The sequence below is a fragment of the Oncorhynchus gorbuscha genome, linkage group LG11, assembly GCF_021184085.1.
Source record: "Oncorhynchus gorbuscha isolate QuinsamMale2020 ecotype Even-year linkage group LG11, OgorEven_v1.0, whole genome shotgun sequence".
NCBI lineage: Eukaryota > Metazoa > Chordata > Actinopteri > Salmoniformes > Salmonidae > Oncorhynchus > Oncorhynchus gorbuscha.
The window spans coordinates 61,123,077-61,142,473 of record NC_060183.1 but is presented as its reverse complement, the minus strand read 5'-3'; the positions used below and the strand labels follow the sequence as shown (position 1 = coordinate 61,142,473).

Sequence of the window (19,397 nt, the reverse complement as noted above, 5' to 3'; positions counted from 1 at the left end):
AAATAAACTATAGACCTAATCTAGCTCTGTGCCAGTATTCACAAAGAGTTTCAGGGTAGGAGTGCTGATATAGAATCCATGTTGCCTTTTAGATCATAATGAATAAGATACATGAACAGGGGGTACCTGATCCTACATCAGTACTTCTACTCTGAGGCGCATTTTGAATACAGACCCTGGATGACAGTATTTACTAAATACAATGCCTGAATGCCAGCTAATTACATTGCCCCCTTTCCTCTATTTCAGCTTTAATTATTAGTTCAGACCAGACCAAGTCAATGGTTTCTTTACCCACTCAACAACCACTGCTAATCAATGAAGGGAATACAATCAGCAGCCTCTTGGGGATGGGGTTGTCTACCCATGAGCAAACTGAATTGGAGATGGCCAATCGGGCCAATCGGGTCAAGGACCGATGAGTTGTGCATTCCGAGATGTCGTTTCATCCACTAGATGTTTTTGCCCACAGGACTGCCGATGACTTGATGTTTTTTGTTTGTCGCACCATTCTCGGTAAACCCTAGACACTGTCGTGAGTGAAAAATACAGGAGGTCGGCCATTTCTGAGATGGAACCGGTGCGCCTGGCACCGACGATCATACTACCACGCTCAAAGTCGCTTAGGTCACTTGTTTTGCCCATTTTAACATTCAGCTGAACAGTAACTGAATGCTTTATATAGCAAGCCACGGCCATGCGACGCACTGCCTGTACGATGAAACTGTTCACTGAGCTTCTACTCTTCCTGACCTTTCCCTCCCTCCCTCCCTCCCCATCTCTTTCGCTCTCTCTCCATCTCTCTCTGCTCCATGAGAGCTGGTTGATATTCTGGCTAATTCTGCTAATGGGATCTCACTGGAGGGCGTAAAATCACAGAGCAGCACAGTACATGCACCACGCACACCCCTAGGGAGATAAGGAAATGTGTGTCTGTGTGTGTGTGTGTGTGCCTAGAAGACATAATTCATTTAGTTTTGTGTGTAAGTGTGTGTGTGGAAGAGATGTTTATTGTCCTCTGTCCTTGCCACAGTCCCTGCTCTTTGCTGTGACCCCAGAGTAAGAAGACAGGATTGTTGATGGAGTAGAGGACTCTGATGAAGGGATGGTTGATGGAGGAGAAGACTCAGATGGAAGGGAGGTTTTTCAAATGATGGTGTTTCTCAAATGACACACCCCCATACCCCTGCACCTACTCTCAACACACACAAACAATTCCCCTCCACACACACACACTCCGCCCTTTCCTACCTGGCAGGTGGTGAAAGGCTTGATGCTCCAGAGGAACTGGGGGATGTCCTGGATGGAGAGCTGCAGGCTGAAGGAATTCCCCCTGAACAGCAGCGTCTTGGGCTCCTCCAGGAGACGACCGCCCCTCACCCGCTCCACTGATGCCACTTCCTGATAGGGGAGAGGGAAGAACAGTGGGAAGGAGGATGAGGAGGAGGAGGAGGGGGTAGGGAGGGAAGAGTGAGAGAGGCGTAGGTGTTGGGGGGGGACAGGGACATTGGGGAAGGAGGTGGGAGGGAGAGAGCAAGAGAGAGAGAGAGTGGGAGAGAGAAGGGAGATGAGGGGTGGAGAGAAAGGTGAAATAAAAGTGTGAGAATTACGTTATTTTTGTGTGTGTTTACAGCATTTAAGTACAGTATACATAGATTACACAACATAGAAAACCAGTATTACTCAGTCATTAATACAACCACTCTCCTCTATCTGTACTGAATTAAGAAACAGTCCTCTGAACTACCAACTCCCCCCCTGAAGATCTGAACAGCTCTAAACAGTTGAATTAAACAGCTCATGGGGAGATTGGGCATTCAGTTAGCCTCCTCTGCAAGAGAAAGCAAGTGGAACTATAAATCATTCCATAATAATTTCACGCATAGAATGAAACCCCCCAAACACACAAACAAACAAATAAAGAATAAACTAAGCAAATCCTGGCAACAAAATGTCCAATGAATAAAATCAGTGAGCACAATACCCCTTAAATGCTGTTTCAGACACACACAGAGACAGAAATCAAGCCTGATCTTCCCGAATGGCGTTTGCTATTGATGAAAGGACTTTGCGCTTTTTGGGTTCTTATCTGAGGGTATTGTTGCGCTTCTCTATGGAGACCGGGAGCATTTTGTGTGTGTGTGTGTGTGTGAGTGAGAGTGTGTGTGAAACTGTGTGTGTGTCTTTGTGTTTGTCTGCATGTACGCATATATGTATGTTTGGTTGCGTGTGTGCATACGTGTGTGGGTACGTGTGTATATGTGTATGTGTGCGTACATGTGTGTGTGTCTGTGTGTTTGTATGTCTGCCGTCTCCATCACAAAAGGAAAGGCGCGTGGAAATAGAAAAATTGTCCCTGATCGATTCTTTGCTCGGCATCGCAAGGGAAATAATTTGTCGTATGAAGTTCAAACAAAAACCACCAAAACTGGACAAATGAACAAATAAACAGGGCAGAGTGACAGAGAGAGATGTAGAGAATTGGCTGGTGGGTTCCCGAATGTAATTTCACTCTATTTACCATGCACGGCTGCCCTCTGACTGATGCGGACAGAACCAAAGCTGCTCTAGTGAGCCAAGCTCTGTCACATCACAACCTCTCTGGAGCATAACTCACAGCCTCAAAGCAACTGGCTGCTGTCAGGTGTGTGTGTGTGTGTGTGTGTGTGTGTGTGTGTGTGTGTGTGTGTGTGTGTGTGTGTGTGTGTGTGTGTGTGTGTGTGTGTGTGAGTGTGTGTGTGTGTGTGTGCGTGCGTGACTACACTGCTCACAGGTGCATACCTAGTGGTTAATCTGTCGTTCTGCCCCTGAACAAGTTAACCCACTGTTCCTAGGCCGTCATTGTAAATAAGAATTTGTTCTTAACTGACTTGCCTTGTTAAATAAAGGTAAAATACAGAAAGAAAGACCTCAGAGTGTTTGCGCTTTTTTGTGAATGAGGCAAAAAGAGGATAATGGGTATCATTATGAGAGACAATGTGAGTACGATAGAAATGAGTTTGTGTGAAAAGACCATAGCTACTCTTCATTGTATATCATTCATACATAACCTCTACACAGAACTAAAAGAGAGAACCATTCTAGTACCGGGTCGGACCTCCATTTGCCTCCAGAACAGCCTGAATTCATTGGGCACGGAAACGTTGTTCAAATTGTATCAAGGGACCTAACGTGTTCCAGGAAAACATTCCACACACCATTACACCTCTACCACCAGCCTGTACAGTTGACACCAGGCAGGATGGGGCCATGGAATCATGCTGCTAACGCCAAATCCTGACTCGGACATCAACATGATGCAACAGGAACCAGGATTCGTCAGACCAGGTGGGCAATGTTTTTCCACTCCTCAGTGGTCCAGTGTTGGTGATCGTGTGCCCACTTGAGCCGCTTCTTCTTGTTTTTAGCTGATAGGAGTGGAACCCGGTGTGGTCGTCTGCTGCAATAGTCCATCCGGGTCAAGGACCAAAGAGTTGTGATTCTGAGATGCCGTTCTGGACACCACTGTTGTACTGTGCCGTTATTTGCCTGTTTGTGGCCCGTCTGTTAGCTTGCACATTCTCCTCTCAACCACTAGACGTTTTCACTCACAGGACTGACGCTGACTGGATGTGTTTTGTTTCTTGCACCATTCTCGGTAAACCCTCGGTAAACCCTCGGTAAACCCTCGGTAAACCCCAGACACTGTCGTGAGTGAAAAGACCAGGAGGCCGACCACTTCTTTGATGGAACCGGTGCGTGTGGCACCAAAGATAATACCACGCTCAAAGTCGCGTATGTATTTTGTCCTGTAGTTCATTCAATGTAATTGGAGAATTCAGTGTGTTATGGTAGTCTTTAATAGTTGATTCGAAGATTTGTAATCGATCATATATATGTTTTTGCTGTTTGTTCTTTGTTATAGAGCCAGAAATATTGGAGAAGTGGTTTATCCACACATTTCTGTTTTGGATAGATAACTCTCTGTGTGGTTGTTTGTTAAGTGTGTTCCAATTTTCCCTGAAGTGGCGAGATTTTATGGATTCTTCATTTACATTGAGCTGATTTCTGACGTACTGTTCCTTCTTTTTCCGTAGTGTATTTCTGTATGGTTTTCATGATTCATAGTGAAAGTATAGACACAGGTTTTCTGAGTCTCTATGTTTTTGGTTGGAAATGTTTCTCAATTTCTTTCTTAGGTTTTTGCATTTCACTTCATCAAACCATTTGTCATTGTTGTTAATTATCTAAGGTTGTCTGCTTGGAATGTTTAGATTTGATAGGGAAGCTGAAAGGTCAAATGTATTGTTTTTCTACTGCCAAGATTACACCTTCTGTATTAGAGTGAAATGTCTTGTCCAGGAAATTGCCTAAAAGGGATTGAATCTCTCTCTCTCTCTCTCTCTCTCTCTCTCTCTCTCTCTCTCTCTCTCTCTCTCTCTCTCTCTCTCTCTCTCTCTCTCTCTCTCTCTCTCTCTCTCTCTCTCTCTCTCTCTCTCTCTCTCTCTCTCTCTCTCTCTCTCTCTCTCTCTCTCTCTCTCTCTCTCTCTCTCTCTCCTCTCTCTCTCTCTCTCTCTCTCTCTCTCTCTCTCCTCTCTCTCTCTCTCTCTCTCTCTCTCTCTCTCTCTCTCTCTCTCTCTCTCTCTCTCTCTCTCTCTCACTCATCTCTCTCTCTCTCTCTCTCTCTCTCTCTCTCTCTCTCTCTCTCTCTCTCTCTCTCTCTCTCTCTCTCTCTCTCTCTCTCTCTCTCCCTCTCTCTCTCACACACTCCTCTCTCTCTCTCTCTCTCTTCTCTCTCTCTCTCTTTCTCTCTCTCACACACTCTCTCTCTCTCCTCTCTCTCTCGCTCTCTCTCACACACTCCTCTCTCTCTCCTCTCTCTCTCTCTCTCTCTCTCTCTCTCTCTCTCTCTCTCTCTCTCTCTCTCTCTCTCTCTCTCTCTCTCTCTCTCTCTCTCTCTCTCTCTCTCTCTCTCTCTCTCTCTCTCTCTCTCTCTCTCTCTCTCTCTCTCTCTCTCTCTCTCTCTCTCTCTCTCTCTCTCTCTCTCCCTACTCTCTCTCTCTCTCTCTCTCTCTCTCTCTCTCTCTCTCTCTCTCTCTCTCTCTCTCTCTCTCTCTCTCTCTCTCTCTCTCTCTCTCTCTCTCTCTCTCTCTCACACACTCATCTCTCTCTTCTCTCTCTCTCTCTCTCTCTCTCTCTCTCCTCTCTCTCTCTCTCTCTCTCTCTCTCTCTCTCTCTCCCTACAACTGCATTGTGTGATCCCTTGCCCGGCGCCGTCACACGGAATGGAATGCTAGCACACCTTTAATTAACACACTACAAATATTCAGTTAAGCCCCAAAAAAGAAGGCAGAGGAGGAAACCTTGCAGTGTTGTGACTGGACTTGCTGATCTCTGGTGGAACACGAAAATCAGACAGAGAAAACTCTTCTGGACAAAACCACCAGCCACGACACACTAACGCAATTGGACAGAAACACAGAAACAGAAACACTCACACCCACCTGCAGGGGATGGAATGAGGTCACACACACACACATGGGGTCGCGAGGATGGATACACGGATACGCATGCACACAAATACACGCACACAGACACAAACGCGAACACACACACTCTCCTTTAAGCAAGTTGACCTGTGTATAACCTTCATAGAGTACTTTCTTAATGTTCTTCTGTCAGTTGAAATCTACTACTGCAGGCTAGCCTGCTACTGCAATAACATATCATGTTCTCAGAAAGCACTCTACTGCCTATCACTCCACAGCCTAAACTCGGGTGATAGGCAGTCTATCCGTCCATCCGTCAGCATTCAGTCAGTCAGTCAAACAGTCAGCCAACCAACCATCCATCCTTCCATTCCCCCCCATACCTGGAATGCGTAGGGGGTGTTGTCGACACAATACACCCTCAGGCTGTATCCCAGAGGGTTGGTGTTGTCTGCACTACCGAACACGGCCAACCTCAGTCTCTTCACAGCCTCCTGGCTCAGTGGCTCCCCCACCAGGGCATAGCGCCCTGGACTTTCCAGGAGCAGGTGGCAACACTGAGCCTCCAGCAAACAGTAGCAGGAAGTGCTCTCCTCCTCCACTGACATCACTTCCTGTGAGAGAAGAAAATAGAAGAAAAAAGAAGTCGGGGCGGGTTGGGGCATTAGGCTGATGTTGTTTATCATGATGACGAGGATAATGGCTGCAGACGGAAAAATAAGCAATCAGCACATTGTGTATCGTGAACAGTAATGTGATTACCACACACCTGTATGCATAGCTCATTTCTCTTTCATTCTTTTCTCAATGCCTCTCCTAAATCACCAACTGCACCCTCCCTGTGACCCTATGGCCCTGTCTGTATTAAGGCATGGTTAAACTTTATAAAGTCAGGCTGTATAATATAGTAATGCAGTACTTTGGCCCAGCCTGCTACACCTGGCCCATTAGCTCTGCAGCAGACATTAGGAATCTATGTTTTATACAGCTCATCCCCACTATATGTGACAGGCAGACAGGCAGGCAGCAATGGAAGAAACGGGAGTCAAACACCTCCACCGCAAAGCCTAGCAGAAATGTAGGGAGAGAGAGAGTGGGAGAAGGGGACAGGCAGAAAGAAGAGAGAGAGAGAGAGGGAGAGAGAGAGAGAGAGAGAGAGAGGGGGACAGACAGACAGAGAGAGAGAGGGGGGAGGGGACAGGCGGAGAGAGAGAGAGAGAGAGGGGGAGAGAGAGAGGAGAGAGAGAGGGGGACAGACAGACAGAGAGAGAGAGAGGAGGGGGACAGGCAGAGAGAGAGAGAGAGAGAGAGAGAGGGAGAGAGAGGGGGACAGACAGACAGAGAGAGAGAGAGGGGGGGGGGGGACAGGCAGAGAGAGAGAGCGAGAGAGAGGGGGAGAGAGAGAGAGAGAGAGAGGGGGACAGACAGACAGACAGAGAGAGAGAGAGAGGGGGGAGAAGGGGACAGACAGACAGACAGAGAGAGAGAGAGAGAGAGAGGGGGGGGGGAGAGAGAGAGAGAGAGAGGGGGAGGAGGGAGGGGGAGAAGGGGACAGACACAGAGAGAGAGAGAGAGAGAGAGAGAGAGAGAGAGAGAGAGAGAGAGAGAGAGGGGGGGGGGCGATGCTCGTAATGTCATTAAATCCAGAGATGGTTCACATTTGAAGAGGCTGAGATAAAGGGCTCACTATTGCACAGAAAAGGAAGCAGGTTTCGCCATGGCTTCTTCACATGGGCAAGACAAAGGACACCTCTCTCTCTCTAGAGGGACATTGCTCTCTCCCATTCTCTTACCCGCAGCACACACACACACACACTCACTTGTCGACTGGCTTTTGATAGCTGCCTTTTGAGCGCCAAGCATCTCTTGCCGGCAAATTACATCCTGTGTAAATGCCATAGGCAGTGAATAGACCCGGGCCTTGGGGTGTCATGGGCCCACCACAAGGCACAAAGAGCTCTGAGCTTTGGGGTCACGTCTACCTAGATGAGGTCCCGGTCGGGCTCTATAGCTCCTTTGATGAGGTTAGTTATACATTAACAGAACGTTGGCAATACCTCTGCTGGAATGTATAGACGGGTGGAGAATGGAGGGTGTGGAATGATGTTGGAGCTCATTGCTTGAGAGAACGAGGGAGTCCCTCAGAGAGAGAGAGTGAGATGGAAGTTCTAAGAGGCAGAAAGGCAGAGTTCAAGGGCTTTTTTGAGAGGTTTGTGTGCTTTTCAAAGGGCTAGCGGTCGGGAGGACCACATACTGTAAGAGAAGTCATAGACTTGAGTTTTCACTAGCTTTCAAAGAAGTCCATTCTAACATGGGTTAGTGAAATAGTTCCTCCCAACTGGCAGCTCAATGAACCTCAGTGGAATAGAGGTTGACAAGTCAGAATGAAGAACAGAATGTGTGGAATTGAGATTGTGGTTCTATCCTATTCTCAATTCAAAGTTTTGGGGAAAAGACAAGGTAAAGACGAATACTCCTGCTTTTTTTGTACACTCTTAGAAAAAAGGGTTCCAAAAGGGTTCTTTGACTATCCCCATAGGAGAAGCCTGTTTGGTTCCAATAAAGGGTTCTACATGGATCCCAAAAGAGTTCTATCTGGAATCAAAATGGTTCTACCTGGAACCAAAAAGGGTTCTTCAAAGGTTTCTCCTATGGGGACAGCTGAAGAACCTTCTAAGGTTCTACATAGCACCTTTGGAACAAAGAAATCAAGTGTGTGGAACAAAGACATCTAAATCAACTGTTGTCTCAGTCTAGTGTTTGAAAATGTTTCATTTGATGTGTGCATATTAGGTGGCATTTTCCTTGCACACAGCCCACGCAGCAAGCAAAGTTGTGGAAATTACCGGAACATTTGAAATAGATGGTACATAAGCAAAGGACCGTTTTGAATACAGCAGCCAGCGATGGTAACATCTGGAACACATTTGAATGTGTTTACTCCGGTTTAACTACGGTTAAATAATCTCAAAGATATTATAAAAGGAAAGTTACAATATTCATTTGAAGTTACACAGAGTCTTTAACACAGTTAAGCGCAGATAACATTTTTATTGTTACTCTAAATGCTCTGAAATGTTTTCAGGACACCCTCACCTCCCACTTGTTATCCTGTGTCTGCCTTTTGAGCCGGATGTTCCAATTGTCGGTGGCGAACTCAGCGCAGTGGGCTATTGTCATGGCGACGGGGCAGGAGAGGTCGAGGCCCGGTGGACCATAGGTGACCTCTGGGCTCAGCAGGACCTCTTGGCTCTCCTCTGATAGGGTACTGCAGAAAAGACACATACAGAAATATGAAGGTTCTAGACTCTGACAACACACAGAGTAAATACCTCTCCAAACTCCAGACAGAGAACATGAAAGGAACATAAAAATAGGGCATGCTTCTAAACAGTGGGTCATGGCTTCATTTGAGGAACACAGGGGGAAAAGAAACGCTAGAAGAAGGTCCTATTCTTAGGAACACTCAAACTTTTCAATGGGCTGCCAATCCTGCCTTCAGTCCAGAAGGGCCTACACTACTACACAGACTTCTAAGGCCTAGCGTGCAATGAAAACTGACGTCTGCTTGATTTCATACTATTTGAGTCTCAGCCATCCGTCAGTCCTGCTGCTGTGGGCCTGGGGGTCAATCTCACGGTAGGTAGAGTGACGCTGCTATCCCCTGCTGTCAAAGGGCCAAGCTAGCGTCTCCTGCCTCGTCCTTAGTGACAGGTCAGATCAGGAACCAGAGGCAGAGCCAGAGGAGTGATTTCAGCCCAACTGATTAACTGGACACTTTAATGAGGGGATCAGGACAACTGTATGTTGTTGTTGAGTGAAACATCACAAACAGGGCTGTTTGGGTAGCATTCTACTGTGTCGGCTAAACTGAGATTAAAGATATATGCACAAATACATACACACACACACAAACACTCAAACACAAACACAGATACATGCATACACATACGCACACAGACACACACACTCTTAAATATCAGTTAAACATGATATGGTGTGAACAAATAGTGTGAACAACCTCGCTCGCCGCCGGATTTTCACCACTCTGCTTTATCGTTATTTATTTCTTTGCTAATTACCAGTGTGCTTTCACTGCCTATTGTGTCCAATTTGTCTCCATTGTTCCAATGAAAGCAATCAACAGTTAAACATTGACAGCGGTTGTGATCTCGCATCTAAAAATACAGAATAAATCAGCCAACAGCGGTGAAATCCTGCAGCTGTGCTGTGTTTGTGTGTGTGTGTGTGTGTGTGTGTGTGTGTGTGCGTGTGCGTGTGCGTGTGCGTGTGCGTGTGTGTGTGTGTGTGTGTGTGCGTGTGCGTGTGCGCGTGTGTGTGTGTGTGTGTGTGTGTGTGTGTGTGTGTGTGTGTGTGTGTGTGTGTGTGTGTGTGTGTGTGTGTGTGTGTGAGTGAGTATGTATGTATATGGTAATCAGGCCCAGTCACCAGAGGAGCATCAAGGTCACCTGCAGATTGGACCCTGATAATTAGCCTGAATAGAGGAGAATAAAGCTGTTTGTTTTTCAAAGAAAACACGACTAGAAGCTTAAAAATAGTAAAAACTATACATTTTTCATGGTTCTGATGGGAACAAAGACAATTGAATTAGTCTGAGAGGTGGATCAAGTAGGGTGACTTTGGGTTATTGATTTAATAGGCTTTTATTTCATTAATGGATTGGAATGATTTAACTGCACTCAGAGAGAGGTTTGGCATTGTTATACTGAGTGATATTCTGTGATCCACAAAAACGCTTATTCTTAAAACATACACTTAAAATAACAAATAAATAGACTACAATTTATCGGGCATAAATTAGCTTCCGTAAACACAGTAAAATGAATAGTAATATGATTGCAAACAGAGAGATGCTCTACTGAAGGCCATCCCCTAATTAACACTCCTTCTTTCACTCTAGATCTTTCATCCCGAGTCTACAGCAACTCCTCCTCTCACACCTCCATCCTCTGTCACAAACACGTTCCCTTCCACACCCTTCACCCGATCTCTCATTCACACTCTGTCACCTATCAGATCGCTACAGAGGTCTCCTGACCTTGTGTTCAGGTGGGCTGTACTGTGGTGGCCTGACAAGCATCAAATAATAACACTCCAAGGCACTAACACCCTGTGGGAGTTTCATTGTTCCATTTAGAAAAACAAACAACAACATAATAACCTTGGATATCATGCACTGTTCCCCACAGTTTCAAGCTCAGGTTATCAGTGCACAACAAGACCTTGCTAGCTCGCCGAGTCAAAGCCAAGGCTTTAAAGCTGGAGGTTTTGAGCAAAGTGATTCATCAGATGAAGCTAGCTCTGTGCACTACTTCTGCTACAAACATATTACATTTAAAAACACTGAAGGACAGACAACTTTTCTGTGTGTGTTCAGGATTAGGCTCTGCAATTCCTCTCACCACTAACTTTCCAACTCAACTCAGTGCTTCTAACTCAGAATGCTTATTGCTATCCTGATCTCTCAATGCCATCTTATACCCCCGGTCCCCACCAAGGCATCCAAATCAAATCCAATCACATTTTATTGGTCACATACACGTGTTTAGCAGAAGTTATTGCGAGTGTAGTGAAATGCTTGTGTTTCTAGCTCTGACAGTGCAGTAATATCTAACAATTTCACAACATATACCCAATACACACAAATCTAAGTAAAGGAATGCAATTAAGAATATATAAATATATGGACGAGCAATGTCAGAGTGGCATAGACTAAGATATAGTAGAATGGAACACCATACATACAATTGAAGTCGGAAGTTTACATACACTTAGGTTGGAGTCATTAAAACTCGTTTTTCAACCACTCCACAAATGTCTTGTTAACAAACTATAGTTTCGGCAAGGACATCTACTTTGTGCAAGACACAAGTAATTTTTCCAACAATTGTTTGCAGACAGATTATTTCACTTATAATTCACTGTATCACATTTCTAGTGGGTCAGAAGTTTACATACACTAAGTTGACTATGCCTTTAAACAGCTTGGAAAATTCCAGAAAATTATTTCATGACTTTAGAAGCTTCTGATAGGCTAATTGACATCATTTGAGTCAATTGAAGGTGTACCTGTGGATTTATTTCAAGGCCTACCTTCAAACTCAGTGCCTCTTTGCTTGATATCATGGGAAAATCAAAAGTAATCAGCCAAGACCTCAGAAAAGAAATCGTAGACCTCCACAAGTCTGGTTCATCCTTGGAAGCAATTTCCAAAAGCCTGAAGGTACCATGTTCATCTGTACAAACAATAGTATGCAAGTATAAACATCATGGGACCACACAGCCGTCATTCCGCTGTCACGAATCCCACTTCCTGAGTCTGTGTTTGCCTGTGTTTCTGTCCTGGAGTGTGTTTCCGGTGTCCTGGAACGCACCCTGTCTGGTTGCCGGGCGAATTAGCTTGTTGGGAGATCGATGTTCACCCGCACCTGTATCCCATCAGTAATCTGCACACCTGTCCTGATAATCACCTCTCCCCTTCAAAAGCTCTGACCTGACATCCATTCCCTGCCGGATCGTTAGCCATGAACATTACTCACCCGGATCATTTACCCCATTCCCGCCTGGTCGTCGGAGGATTCCGCTACCCCACCTATTTACTCCCATCAACTAACCACCACTGCCCGCTACGCCACCTGGATATATCTACCCATTCACATTCACTTGTAAATAAATACTCACCTTCTTCCTACTCTCCTTGTCCTGGTCTGCTTCTGGGTCCAATTCTGGTAAACCCTGACAGAACGATCCGGCCAGTGATGAACCCAGCGGACCTGGACTCTGTTTGCCATACAATTACCCAGCAGGAGAAGATGTTGGGACAACACAACACAGCGCTACATGAGATAGCGGGTTCCATCCGGAACTTATCGGATAGATTAACGAGTATCCAGGATCAGCTCAGGTTGCCGGCGGATCATCCACCACCTGTTTCACCCATATCACCTGCCGATTCGGGGGCGGGTTCCTTCCGTGAGCCCAAGGTTCCGACACCGGAGAAGTACGAGGGAGATCTGGGAGGATGCCGTTCATTTCTTTTACAGTGTGGGTTAGTTTTTGATCTGCAGCCCTACTCTTACGCCACAGATAAGGCTAGGATAGCTTTTGTTATTGAGCTGCTGCGTGGTAGAGCTCTGGAATGGGCTTCAGCTGTTTGGGAACGACGGGACACATGCATGACGTCATACCAGGGTTTCACGGCAGAGATGAGAAAGCTTTTTGACCATCCAGTCCGAGGTAAGGACACAGCTAAACGTTTGTTCTCTCTTCGCCAAGGAGCTCGCAGTGTGGCAGACTTTGTGACTGAATTCAGCACATTGGCTGTGGAGAGTGGTTGGAATGAGGAATCACTACAAGCGTTTTTTTACCAGGGGTTGTCGGAGCAACTCAAGGACGAGCTGATCTCCTATCCAGAGCCTAGTGACCTAGATAGTTTGGTCACCTTAGCTATTTGGGTAGATAATAGAGTCCGAGAGAGAAGGAGGGAGAAGCAGTGGGGTCCATCTAATCAATCTGAGACACGGTTACCATTCGGGTCAGGAAGTGGACCAGAACGGGTTGATAATTTCCCCTCACACGGCACTTCTGTTGGGAACACGGTCATTCTGACCATTGTGGACAGATTCAGCAAGTTTGCTCATTTTGTCCCTCTCTCCAAGCTTCCATCTGCCACGGAGACGTCCGAGATCCTGGTTAGGGAGGTTTTCAGGGTCCACGGATTGCCCAGTGACATTGTTTCTGACCGTGGTCCTCAGTTTACCTCTGCTGTCTGGAGATCCTTCTGTTTGGCCATTGGAGCTACAGTCAGTCTCACTTCTGGATTTCACCCACAATCTAATGGTCAGGCGGAGAGAGCCAACCAGAAGAGTCCACGCTGCGTTGTCTTGTCTCCTCTGATCCCACCTCATCTCAATTACCCTGGGTCGAGTATGCCCATAATACCCTTCCTTCATCTGCCACTGGGATGTCCCCCTTCCAATGCCTGTACGGATACCAACCTCCCTTGTTTCCTTCTCAGGAGAGGGATCTTTCGGTTCCTTCTGTCCAGGCCCACATTCGTCGTTGCCACCGGACCTGGCATCGGGCCAGGAAGGTCCTCCTTAGAGTTTCTGACCGGTATCAGATCCAGGCGAATCGTCGCCGTATTCCTGCTCCCGCTTATACCATCGGAGATAAGGTTTGGTTGGCTACACGGGATCTTCCTCTACGGACTGAGTCGAGGAAACTGTCACCAAAGTTCATTGGTCCGTTTGTGGTGGAGAGAATCATTAACCCTGTTGTGGTCCGACTCAAATTGCCGACAACGCTTCGAGTACACCCCACCTTTCATGTCTCCTGCCTCAAGCCGGTTCTCCTCAGTCCTCTGTTGCCCCCTCCTCCTCGTCCTCCTCGGATGATCGGAGGTGGTCCTGCCTACACGGTGCGCCGCATAATGGATTCCAGACGGCGGGGTCGAGGTTTCCAATATCTCGTGGATTGGGAAGGATATGGTCCAGAGGAGAGGAGTTGGATTCCTCGGCGTCAGATCCTTGATGACGACCTGCTTCGTGACTTCTACCGCCTCCACCCTGGCGCTCCAGGTAGTCCGCCCGGTGGCGTTCGAAACCTCTCACTCAAAGTGCAAAACTACACAGTAAATATCCAAAACCATGAGCTATTTCTCAGCCTTTGACTCATTTGCCAATTGCATAAAACACTTTTTTCAAAACACTACACACAATTCTCTACCTGAAACACACAAATCTAACAGGAAGTGACTTGCTTTCCTTTTCCAAACACAACCAATCAAAATGCTACACTTAAAATAAAGTGGTGATCCTTAATGACTGAAGACAGGGAATTTTTATTAGGATTAAATGTGAGAAATTTAAATGTATTTGGTATTTGTAAACTTCAACTGTACATATGAGTAATGCAAAATATGTAAACATGATTAAAGTGACTAGTGTTCCATGTATTAAAGTGGCCAGTGATTTCAAGTCTATTTATATAGGCAGCAGCCTCTAATGTGCTCATGATTGCTGTTTAACAGTCTGATGGCCTTGAGATATAAGCTGTTTTTCAGTATCTTGGTCCCAGCTTTGATGCACCTGTATAGACCTCGCCTTCTGGGTGATAGCGGGTGAACAAGCAGTGGCTCGGGTGGTTGTTGTCCGGCCACCTGGGGGCGGCCGGTCAGGAAGTCCAGGACCCAGTTGCACAGGGCGGGGTTCAGACCCAGGGCCTCAAACTTAATGATGAGCTTGTAGGGTATTTTGATGTTGAATGCTGAGCTGTAGTCAATTAACAGCATTCTTACATAGGTATTCCTCTTGTCCAGATGGGATAGGGCAGTGTGCAGAGAAATTGCATCGTCTGTGGATCTATTGGGGCAGTAAGCAAATTGAAGTGGGTGTAGGGTGTCAGAAAAGGTAGAGGTGATATGATATGACTAGTCTCTCAAACCACTTCATGATGATAGGAGTGCTATGGGGCAAGGCGCTAACACCCTGCAGTGTGGAGACTCCGCAGACACAAAGAGAACCCAATAAGGCCTGGAGAGGAAAAGCCTCTCATCTCAGTCTCCATAATGCAGCCCTGGAGCCGCCAAGGCTGAGCTGATCAATTCCTTTCTGCAGCCGAGTGGAGAGCCACCGCCAACTGCCTCATGTAGATGGCTTTGGTCTGAAGATTGAATAGGAATAAAAGATACAATTTCTCCCAGGGTCTCTCCAAATGCTTGTCAAAAGATAGGGCTGTGATTGACAGCTCAGTGAGATCAGAGGTGCCCCCCCCCCCCCGGTCTCCCTCTAACACCAGGCAGGAAGTAAACAGCAAGCAGCCTTATCGGGACCAGGCAGGAACCTAAAGGAGGGGGCTCAGGGAGATTAGGGAGTGTTCAGAGTAGCACACACCTCACAGGACAGAGACAGGCAGTCCACTCCTAAGCTCTGAGGCGTAAACTATAGGTGACCTTTGATCCCTATCTTTACCCTCGCTACCCAGAAGCCTCTGGGGTACTCTGAGGAGGAGGAAGGAGAAAGAGGGGGGTGAAAGGGATTGTATCTCAATTTGATTGAAATTCAATGTCACTTATTTTCAACTCCTAGTCGAAATGGTCCAGCTGGGGTTAAACTGGTTGTCAGGGGTGATAACTTGTTGGGATGTTTTCATACAGATGTATTTGTGATTTGAGATTTTTGGTGTGCAAGGAAATCACAAACTAACAGGTGCAAGAACACTGACTCCTGGTGGCAAAAAAACGTATTGAAGCCTCTGAGAAAAGTCAACAGTATTACATTTGATGTGAACATGTTTTATCTGTCGTGCCATCTCAGCCTTGAGTAATAGCTTGGTGAAAGTCTTGATAGCTAAGTCACGGCTATGGGCTCTCCATAGCAGGCAATAGTCACCTGGACTCTCTATTTGTCTGTCTTGTTCTATCTGACCAAATGCCAAACAATGGCAGATTGCCTCTACACTGAACATTTAACATTCACAGCTTTAACCAGTCACACAGGAAGGAGATGGTGTCATGCTTAAGCGTAAAGACCCAGAATGGAGAAGACAAGGCTCTGTCTGCTGAGCCAGTTGTTCAGGGCCATGCTGCAATCTGCAGGGCTGTTCTGCAACTGAAAGCCTATTCCTGACACATCTTGTCCTCCCCTGTAGAGTGTGCAAGATGAGCTAAGGCCGCATGCTGGGCGGAGTGTGTGAGTGTGTTTGTATGTGGGAATGTGTGTGTGTGTGTGTGCATGCTCATGTGGGGGTGTGTGTATAGTATGTGTGTGTGAGCTTGCATACATCCATGTGTGAGTTTGGGTGTTAAAAAGTGGCAGAGATAGCGTGAGGAAGAGGTGAAAAAGGATGAGAGATAGCGTGAGGAAGAGGTGAAACAGGATGAGAGATAGCGTGAGGAAGAGGTGAAACAGGATGAGAGATAGCGTGAGGAAGAGGTGAAACAGGATGAGAGATAGCGTGAGGAAGAGGTGAAACAGGATGAGAGATAGCGTGAGGAAGAGGTGAAACAGGATGAGAGATAGCGTGAGGAAGAGGTGAAACAGGATGAGAGATAGCGTGAGGAAGAGGTGAAACAGGATGAGAGAGCGTGAGGAAGAGGTGAAACAGGATGAGAGATAGCATGAGATGAAGCGGTAGAATACAGTTATTTTTATTGCTTTGGTACTATATTCACAAATTTGTGGTGAATTTGAAGACATCTTTCACCACACAACCACTAATCCAAAATATAAGTGTACTGTGAAATATACACTGAGTATAAAAAAATACTATGACATGGACTGACCAGGTGAATCCAGGTGAAAGCTATGTCTCCTTATTGATGTCGCTTGTTAAATCCACTTCAATCAGTGTAGATGAAGGGGAGGACAATTGAGATATGGATTGTGTATGTGTGCCATTCAGAGGGTTAATGGGTAAGACAAAATATTGAAGTGCCTTTTAACGTATGGTAGTAGGTGTCAGGCACACTGGTTTGTATCAAGAACTGCAACGCTGCTGGGTTTTTCACGCTCAATAGTTTCCCGCCAAAAATGGTCCATCGTCCAAAGGAGATCCAGTCAACTTGACACAACTGTGGGATGCATTGGAGTCAACATCGGCCAGCATCCCTGTGGAACGCTTTCGAGGCCTTGTAGAGTCCATGCCTCGACCAATTGAGGCTGGTCTGAGGGCAAAAGGGGAGGTGCAACTCAATATTAGGAAGGTGTTCCCAATGTTTTAGTATACTCAGTGAAATGAGTACATTGGATTAATCACCAAAACGCAATATAATTATATCTTCTTAATTTAGTTATTTTAACAACCAGTTAATCCAATAGCAAAACATGAAAGATACATGTTTCAAAACTGCCCTTTGAATGTATTATTCTACAGTACTGTAAATTACAGTACATTACACTGTGTCACATTCGTGGAAAGGAGTAGACCAAGGTGCAGCTTGAATAGAGTTCCACATACTTTATTACAAAGTGAAACTTAACAAAAACAACAAAGAGTCAACGAGCGTCCAGTACAGAGCGCACTAAGGCGCTAACTGAAAACAAAACAATATCCCACAAACACAGGTGGGAAAAGGACCACGTTAAGTATGATCCCCAATTAGAGGCAACGATAATCAGCTGCCTCCAATTGGGAACCATACTCACACCAACATAGAAATATTAGACTAAAACACCCCCTAGTCACTCTCTGACCTATTGCACCATAGAGAACCCCAAGGGCTCTCTATGACCAGGGCGTGACACACTGTTTTCACATTAGGAACACTTGCACTACCCATTCAAATTGACTGAACATTACATGCCCATCATTTCTATCCCATGTGTGATCAAAGGTATGATTATTGAAGACATATTTCACAATGTAAATTAAAGAAATTAAAGAAACCAATGTTTAGAAGGCACTACTTTGCATCAAACCTGTCTTGAGCATTTGACCATAGGTTTTTATTGAAATTACACTAAATATGCTCATTGTTCTGGATTGAAATAACCACATGTCTCATCCATGGCCTGATGGAGGGTGGGGCTCTCATGTGGATGGCAATCATACATATTCCACCTGTATTGCAATCGTGTATTGTATTTTACAGTATTGCATTGTAATGATGTATTGTAGTGGTCCTGTATGTGGCTCAGTTCATAAGAACATGGCACTAGCAACACCGGAGTTGTGGGTTCAATTGGGGTTACATACAAAAATGTGTGGACTGTTGACACTTTGAATAAAAGTATCTGCTACGTAAATGGCATTCAGAAAGTTTTCAGACCCCTTGACTTTTCCCACATTTTGTTACGTTACAGCCTTATTCTAAAATGGATTAAATAATTTATTTTTCTCATCAATCTACACACAATAACTCATAATGGCAAAGCAAAAACAGGTTTTAGAAATGTTTGGAAAATGTATTAAAAATAAAACACAGAAATACTTTATTTATTCAGACCCTTTGCCATGAGACTCGAAATTGAGCTCAGGTCCATCCACATTTCCATTAATCATCCTTGATATGTCTCTACAACTTGATTGGAGTACACCTATGGTAAATTCAATTGATTGGACATGATTTGGAAAGACACACACCTGTCTACATAAGGTCTCACAGTTGACAGTTGCATGGCAGAGCAAAGACCAAGCCATGAGGTCGAAGGAATTGTCTGTAGAGCTCTGAGACAAGATTGTGTTGAGGCACAGATCGGGGGAAGGGTACCAAAACATTTCTGCAGCATTTAAGGTCCCCAAGGACACTATGGCCTCCATCATTCTTAAATGGAAGAAGTTTGGAACTAACAAGACTCTTCCTAGAGCTGCCTGCCTGACCTAACTGAGCAATTGGGGGAGAAGGGCCTTGGTCAGGGAGGTGACCAAGAACCCGATGGTCACTCTGACAGAGCTCCAGAGTTCTACAGTGGAGATGGTAGAACCTTCCAGAAGGCCAACCATCTCCGTAAAACTCCACCAATCAGGTCTTTATGGTAGAGTGGCAAGATGGAAGCCACTCCTCAGTAAAAGGCACATGACAGCCCATTTGGAGTTTTCTGGTATCATCCCTACGGTGAGGCATGGTGGTGGTGACAGCATCATATTGTGGGGATGTTTTTCAGCAGCAGGGACTGGGAGACTAGTCAGGATCAAGGGAAAGATGAACGTAGCAAAGTATAGAGAGATCATTGATGAAACCCTGCTCCAGTGCACTCAGGGCCTCAGACTGGGGTGAAGGTTCACCTTCCTACAGGACAACCACCCTAAGCACAAAGGCGAAGACAACGCAGGAGTGGCTCTAAGACAAGTCTCTGAATGTCCTTGAGTGGCCCAGCCAGAGCCTGGACTTGAACCCGACCGAACATCTCTGGAGAGACCTGAAGATCGCTGTGCAGCGACGCTCCCCATCCAACCTGACAAAGAGGA

General features: G+C 45.8%; 1 protein-coding gene across 2 annotated transcripts in view; it reads right to left on the bottom strand.

The window, feature by feature from the left end:
* Positions 1-19,397, bottom strand: part of unc5da (unc-5 netrin receptor Da) — a 315,483-nt gene that overhangs the window by 4,890 nt on the left and 291,196 nt on the right. For both annotated transcript variants that reach the window (XM_046370349.1, XM_046370350.1), the window contains 3 exons: positions 8,565-8,736; positions 5,852-6,082; positions 1,252-1,401 (listed from right to left, as the gene is read on the bottom strand). In XM_046370349.1, coding sequence (XP_046226305.1) covers positions 1,252-1,401; positions 5,852-6,082; positions 8,565-8,736 — 553 coding nt within the window. The remainder of the gene's footprint in view (positions 1-1,251; positions 1,402-5,851; positions 6,083-8,564; positions 8,737-19,397) is intronic.